Here is a 7,598-nt window from a genome sequence, read left to right on the forward strand (position 1 = left end):
GGTGCCGGTGTGTCCTCACGGCCTCTCTACCTTTCGTTTGCAGCGGTTTTTTCGGCGAACCGGACTCCTTCTCCATGTACGGCAGCAACCGGGTGAAGCGGAGACCCTCTCCCTACGAGATGGAGATCACCGACGGTGAGAGCATTTCGTCCGTGCGCTGGCTTTTTTGGGGGGGGGATCCTCATCTGCTGAAGGGGGCAAACTGCTGCACGGTGCCACATGCTGGGGTTACAATCCCAAATCGTAGAAGGCGAATAGGATGCCTGTGGCGGCCGGGGCGCGCCCGCCCGCAACAGCAGAGCTCGGATCTGTCCCCACTAATGACCGGCAGCGTGCTCGGTGGATTTGCTTTCAGGCAGCAAAAGCAGTTCAGCGTATGGTTAATTACATCCCTGTTCTGCAAATTACTTACAGATTAAACCCGAAGGAAGCCACTAAATTTAAATCTTTGTGGAAGTGTAGAGGCTGGATCAGGGCCATTGCAGTGCCACGCTGTGTTTGTAAACCCTTTCAGCCAGGAGACGTTGGTAACGCAGACCGCAGCCTTGGGCAGAAAGATCCAACCTGCCTTTGAACTGCCTGGAAGCAAAGAGCTAAACCTGTGCTAAGGTCTGCAGGGTCGCAATGGGATTGTGGCCGGTCCCTTTGCCGGCTTCTCTATACCTTGATCCTGTACGTATCCACACCCTGGAGCAGTCTGCCACGGAGAAATATCCCGTGTCCGGTCTTGTGGCAGAGCCTGGGAGCAGATGTGGAGGGTGACAGCCTGGTGTCTGAGCAGAGATCCCAAGTGCGTGGATCCTTGTCGGACTGTCAGGGTAATTTCAAAGAAAGGAAGGCAAGGAGAAGGCAAGGCAGGATCCCACCGCCTGCTCCCGGGCAGCCGGCGTGGGTTGCGGGAGGCTGCGTGCAGGTGGCAGCGCTGCCCACGCAAAAGGATCACGAACAATTTGCAGGTGGAAGGCTGACGCGTTTCTCTGCGCATACAAACGAGATCCATTGAAATGTCTTTTCTCTTTAGCAATTGCAAACACTGTACTGCAATTGCCGGACAATTAATTTTCCTTCTTTCTAGCTAGCTGCCGCTTTCTTTCTACCCAGCTAATCTAAACTCAGATGAAATCATAATCCACATCACTCTAAAATAATACAGTCCGAAATCATGGGCTCAGGACATTATCTGCGTGCATCAGTCCCTCTCTCCCCACTCTCTGCCCTCCTCCGTCTGCCTGGCCCTTTCAGACCACGGCCCCGTGGGGCAGGGGTTGTCTCAGCCCCCGGCACAAGAAGGTCTTTTTGTCTGGGTTTTGATTCAGAGGCGTAGCGGTTACGGTGAAAAATCCGTCAAATCCCAGTGTCTGACTAAAGCTTTTGATTTGCTATTAAATTAGATATTAAGGCTTACAGAGATATTTGGTTGTAACCAAGTTTTTGGATATGTGCTTCAATGCAGGTGTATAGATCGGGCCCAATCCTGCAGGTTCTGGCTCATGTGAATTTCCAAGACTGGGCTCAGAATTTTTGGGGCAAGAATAGGTACCGAATGATGCTGTCTAAACAGGAGCAATTTGTAGGGATGTGCGTCCCACGCTGAGGCATCTGTGTGGTCTGCTGGGCTTTGCTCGTCGCTCTGATGGTCACATCCACAGCACATCGGAGCATCGCGCCCCTGCGGGTCCTCAGTCCTCGGGAGGTGCAGAAGGGCAGGAGAGTCTTGCTGGGCGCTCAGTGTTTGGTTTCCTCTGTAAGGAAATGAGTAGTGGGGTTTTTTAGCAACTATTTCTTTATCTGTTTTCGAGAAATTTTGGTGCATTGATTATCTTCTTAATAATAGATATAAATGGAGATAAAATTGTAAAAAAAAGTATCTGCAAGGTTATTCTGGAACTTTGGAAGCTCATCTTTTTATTAGTTTTCCTCAGATCTCTAATTACAATTAAAAAAGCATCAGTCAAGCAATTGGAACAAAATCCAGGCAAAAATTCTCAGCCGACTGCTTGAATTAATTATGAGGCAAGTTTCTTTATGAGAAATAAATCTCTTCTATTATAACAGAACTATAGGGCATTTTAAATTTCTCCATTGCTTGACATGTTTTGGCCAAAACCTGATCTCTTTCTAAAAGATATGTTTAATTCAGTTGATGCAGGCATCAAAAATCCGAGTGGTGTCAGAATTTGTGTTATAACCTGGAGCTTGGTTTGAGTGCCCGTGGACGAAAATGAACAGGGTTTTTTTCTGATTTTTGACCTATTTATAAATAGATGCCTTTTAGTTGGCGGCTTTCAGTGAATAGAGACACATGTTTGAAGCCTGTGAAGACTGGAAATCTCGTGAGGTTTACTTTTTTTTAAAAAATAAATGTATCCAAGGGTTTTTTTCTCATGTCCTTATGGCAGTAAAAAGGTTTAAAGCTGCATCTCCTTCTGGATTCAAGGCTGGTTGCTTTGTCTTGTCTGGAAAGACCATTTAAGTGTTGAAACCATTGTATTATTGTAGTAGGTTGTAGTACGTTCTCCACTGCCTCATTAGCAGTGCCGGACAGCCTGGTGGTGTTGAGGTCTTCTTGGTCCCCACCACCTTCCCCACCATCCTGTGGCACAGCGTGCTGTGCACCATCAGGGACAAGAAACTTTCCCTTTCTGTGAGCTCTTGAGCATTAATTCATACAAAGGACATTTACGTGCTGTTTGGAAATGGAAAATTGCCTTTATTCAATCATCAGACCGGGATCTTAGAGGTTGGAGATGAGTTTCTCATTCTGACATCCCCCAGCTTATCCCAGGGGCTCTTTGCAATTTTGGGTGAGCGAGAAGTGAGTTGCATGGCTGCTTGCACGCTGGAGAAGTGGGTAACTTTAATCTGGCCGCTTGGGAGTGTGTCCCCATGCAAACCCTGTGGTGGGGGGTGTTTCATGTGATGTGCTGGACCGAAGGAGCTCAGTTTCCCCTGAAGGAAGGAAAGTGTGATGGTGTTTAATCAGCTGGAATGTGGGATTCCTCTTCGTGTGTTGTCGAGGTGCAGCCTCACTAGGATGCCTCCAAAATCACGTCTGTTCAGCTACTCTGCCACAGTCGAAGCAGCCAAGAGTTTTGCTATGTAAGAATAATGATGTTTAAATGCCCCCCCGGATGCTGGTTTTGCTGGGTGATGGCAGAACTATGGCTTAAACTGCTCACCATGGCCAGGGACTTCTCCCACCAGGAAGGAGCAGTTAGGCAAGTGTCTCAAGAGTCAGGGCTACAGGGGAGAGATGGCGCAGATGGGAATATCCATAGCCTGTCCTTTGGGATACGACTCATCAATGTGTTATCTGCAAGTCTTTGCTTCATACTTTGTGATGATTTTCATTGTATATGTGATGTTTCCCATCCTATGTGGGTTTATGCCATGGTCATTTTCCCAGACTTTCATGAGATTGATGTGTCCTTCCACTGCTGATATTTCCTGGAGGTGAGGATTGAAAAGATGTAATAATAAAAGCATCTTATGGTAGTGTCTTACATGGACTGGTTTCCATGGACTCCAGGATCTGCAGCCCTGATTTACAGCATTGCTATGCCTGTAGCCCAGTACTTTTGGGTAGACATACTTTTTGGGTCTCTTCTAGCACAGAGACAATGTCTTGCTCATGCTAACAGGAGTTACCTTGATGATCTGAAAGGAGAATTGGTGTGTTTTGTGTGTCTGTCCTGTGTAACATGCCCCGTCAGAAATACGGCTGTAAAATTACAGGGATTTAACTGGAGTTCGCAAGTAACTGAGCCAAATGGACACATCTAGTAATTTTGAGTCCCTTCTCCAATTAGTGTCTGATAGGGAGTCTTTGCCCTGCAGCAGTGATGTGCAGAGAGTAGGCAGTCCTCAGGTCAGCTGTGAAACTGCTTCATCCTCTACCCGTGACCACCCTTCCAGCAAGGACACTGCTTTCACTCTGTGAGTCACATTGCTACCTGTCCTCACTGCTACAGGGCGAATCCTGCCACCCCATTTCATACAAAGCCCCCAGAGGGCTGGTGGCAATCCTATAGTCTCTACCAGCCCTGGGTCCTGCCTACATCAGGGAAGATCTCTGGGTCTTAGAGCTGTCAAAGCCTCTGCTCAAGCTAATTTCCTCCTGTCTTCATGGTGTGCCCTTAAGACACCTTTGGGATAGAAAATAAAACCATCTAGTGAGATAAACTTTTAATAGGACCTTTGTTGCTGAGATACCCTTGTTGATGAGCCTAAAAATATAGCAGCCTTCTGCACGTATGTCACGGTCTAAGCCTTCCTCCTTGGAGGGGTAGATTTAGGCGTCTCAGCGGACATCTAAAAGGATGCAACTCCATCTTTCCCTTCCTCTAGATTATTGCTACCTCAGCTCATCATAGCTTCCAGTTAGCTGGAAACTGCTGTTTCACTGCCTTGCTGATATCACTAAAATAAGTCAGTTTTAGTTTGGGAAACAGTGACCTATTCAGCAAAGTAATAAATGACCTGTTACGCCCTGCTCCTAATTCTGCATGGTTGCAATTGCAGGTCCTCATACGAAAGTGGTTCGTCGCATTTTTACCAATAGCCGGGAGAGGTGGAGACAGCAGAACGTCAATGGAGCCTTTGCAGAGCTTCGCAAGCTCATCCCCACCCACCCGCCTGACAAAAAACTGAGCAAGAATGAGATTTTGCGCCTGGCTATGAAATACATCAACTTCCTGGCCAAGCTGCTCAACGACCAGGAGGAAGAAGGAAACCAAAGGGGCAAAGTGAACAAAGACTCTGGGATAGTCCAGGAAGACCTCCTGCAGGACATGTTGTCTCCGAACTCTAGCTGTGGAAGTTCTTTAGACGGAGCGGCAAGCCCAGACAGCTTCACAGAAGAGCACGAAACACTAGATTCGAAGCACACGCGGAGCCTGCACCATGCCATTCTCCCCGTAGAAGGCAACGGACAGCGGTGATGACCTTCCGCATCGCTCCCGAAGCACCAAGGGGGGAGGCAAGACCCGAGCGTGCGGATGCTGGAACTTGTGCCCGTGGGATTTGTGACTCTGCCTTTCCCCGAGGGCTCGGGCTCCCCATCCTCCCTAGCCCGGGATGGAGCGGCTGGCACGTTGGCCAAAAACAAGATCAAACCAGTTGGACGTTCGGTATTTAGGTACGTGACCGTACAAAGAAGAAAAGCATTGAAGTCATCTTCATTGTACATACTGCTCATGATGTGACTCTGCGGAGGGGAAGGAGACGCGGCCAGCACCTCTCCAGCATTTAGAGGATTTTCAGACCATTTGACGACCGTTGCTTTTTAAACAGTCACCTGGTTGAGACATGAAACTCCTCTTTCACTGCTGGCAGAGGCCACTGACGTTTTCCAGCTCCACGTGGCACTGGAGACTGCCGAAACCTGCCAGCGCTGCAGCATTTCTCCAGCCTGTGGCATACACAGCCGGTCTGAGCAGGAGCTGAGGCCACGTGTTCCTGTTGTCCAAGAGCTTTTGACTATATCTTTTTAAAGAGGTGAAAAAATACCCTCAGCAAAAGAACTATTAAAAGGATTAAGACTATTTCTTTTTCTCTCCTTTTTTTTTTTTTTTTTTTTTTTTTTCTGTTTTCCCTTCCTTTCCCTTCTACCTAACTTTGGATTGTTTGGGGTTGTTGTATTTATGACGTGGGATTATTTCTGTTTAACGCTGTCATGCAGTATCCACTGAATGAAAAGGTACATAGGTGTTCTCTGCCGCCCTCCCAGTCCCTGATTCTTCTGCTGGTAATGCTCAGCGGGTGATCTCCAAGCCTGTTGTGGTCTCCTAGAGTTTTCCCAGTGGTTTCTGTAGGGCCAGAGCTTCTCTCAAGGAAGATGAATTTCAGAATTGGTAAGGGAAAAAAAAATATTTGCTAGTGAAGCATCCCCTTGGACTGGGGCATTTTTAAATTCATAAAGCAACAAAAAGGCAAAAGGAGTCGATGATGTATCAACAGTGTGCGTGTACATAGGGTTATAAAAGGGTTTTAATGGTATGCTTTGAATTTTTTGGTTTTATTGCGTGAAAATGGTGGTGATTCAGCTGTGCCAATGCCCACAGGCTGGCCTACAGTGCTGAATTTATTCTGGTGTTAGGAAGGTCCTCACCTGCCCGAGGCTGGTAGAAGCCCACAGCCTCTCTGAATCTTGGAGGGAAGCACTAAAAGCAGCAGTGGGATTAGCCTCCGTTCCTGACTGCTCAGATTGCTGCAAAATTGATGTCTGCGACTGAGCTGACCCTCTGATCCCTGCTGCCATCCCCTGGGAGGGTGTTTGGGAAACAGAAGGACTGGGGAACAAGAGGCTGCTGCTGCGGCGGCTGGGAGCGGAGGACCACACCGTGCCGTCACCGCTGCATCAGGCCCATCTCTCACCCACCACCTGATGCCTGATGGAGAAACTGCCCGAATCCCATCCCCTCCCTCTGCAGACATATCAAGGCACAGAAATCTCTACCATGCTAAAGTTAAAAAAAAAAACCCACCCACAAACATCCTTTGGAAGGGAAAAAGTCCTTTGAACAGGGACATCTTCTACCACATTCGTTCCTTTTCAAGGATGCTGAGGTACAAGGAAACACAGGGATTTGGGCGGATGTCTGCAAACCTGTCCAGGCTTCATTCAGAGCCCTGTCATTTCTGTCCCCGCTTGGTTTTAATGCCTCTTTGTAAATAATAGGTGGGAGGCTGGCGTGTGGGTTGGCACGTTAGGCGGAATTAGTTGTCTGGGAAGGGGTCCTGGCCCAAGCAAGGGTTTCCAGCATAGACCCCAAATCCTCCAAAACCACCAACCTCCCCCATCTTAAATTGGGGAAAAGGAGGAAAACTCTTTCCTGGGTCTGAATCGCCTGTGCATAGGGGTTTCTACCAAAGGGGGTTACCTGCAGTGTTGAGCCAGGGGAGAGGTGCCAGCAGGTGATGGAGCGATGCTGAGGAAGATGTTTGGGCTGATCCCGGTGCCAGGGGCAGGAGAGGTGGGAGGCCAGGGCCCTTTGGGAAGGGAGGGGGATGCTGTCACACAGGTTTTCAGCGCTCGAAATAATGCCAGGTTGGGGTAGGTGGGGGTTTTACACCCTTTTTATTAAACTATTGCAAGAAAAAATTACTGATGCTCAGAAATTCCTCATTCCCCAGAAGTTAGCTTTTTTTTTTTTCCAGTCTTTTTGGTAGCTGAACAGTTGGAAAAATGGTACAACCTTGGTGGCATCCCCCCAACACCCCCACGCACACACGCACCATCTCATAGCCCTTAGCAGAGCGCGCCGTAGGCCTCCCGGGGTATGTACAGTTGTACTTTTATTGTGATTTGAATGGTACATTTCCTCTGCCCACCTCTCCTCCTGCCTGCTTCATCTCTCGCTGTGTGGACCATCGCCCCTCATTTCTGTTGGAAACAGCACTTTGGGGCAATGTTGTACCGTGTGAGTGAATTCCTGCCTTACGATTTTGGTTTTTTTCAGTCCCGTCCCTTTCTCTGCCACCCTCCCCTTGGATTTCTGCATTTTTTCGCAGAAAGGAGGTAACCAGACCTGGTACCCTGAGTCTCAACCCACTGTGGATGTGCTATTTAGAAAACACATTTGTTGTAATGTGTGTGT

The 7,598-nt window shown here is 48.2% G+C and overlaps 1 protein-coding gene across 1 annotated transcript; it reads left to right on the forward strand.

Moving 5' to 3' along the window:
* Nucleotides 1-43: 43 nt before the first annotated feature.
* Nucleotides 44-5,195, forward strand: TAL1 (T-cell acute lymphocytic leukemia 1; the record flags this gene model as incomplete). Its single annotated transcript, XM_009695851.1, has 2 exons — nucleotides 44-135; nucleotides 4,522-5,195. Coding segments are annotated over 2 exons (511 nt in total), but the record flags the coding sequence as incomplete, so codon positions are not given.
* Between the last annotated feature and the right edge of the window lie 2,403 nt (nucleotides 5,196-7,598).

Source organism: Cariama cristata, unplaced genomic scaffold (assembly GCF_000690535.1).
Source record: "Cariama cristata isolate BGI_N322 unplaced genomic scaffold, ASM69053v1 scaffold42242, whole genome shotgun sequence".
Taxonomy (NCBI): domain Eukaryota; kingdom Metazoa; phylum Chordata; class Aves; order Cariamiformes; family Cariamidae; genus Cariama; species Cariama cristata.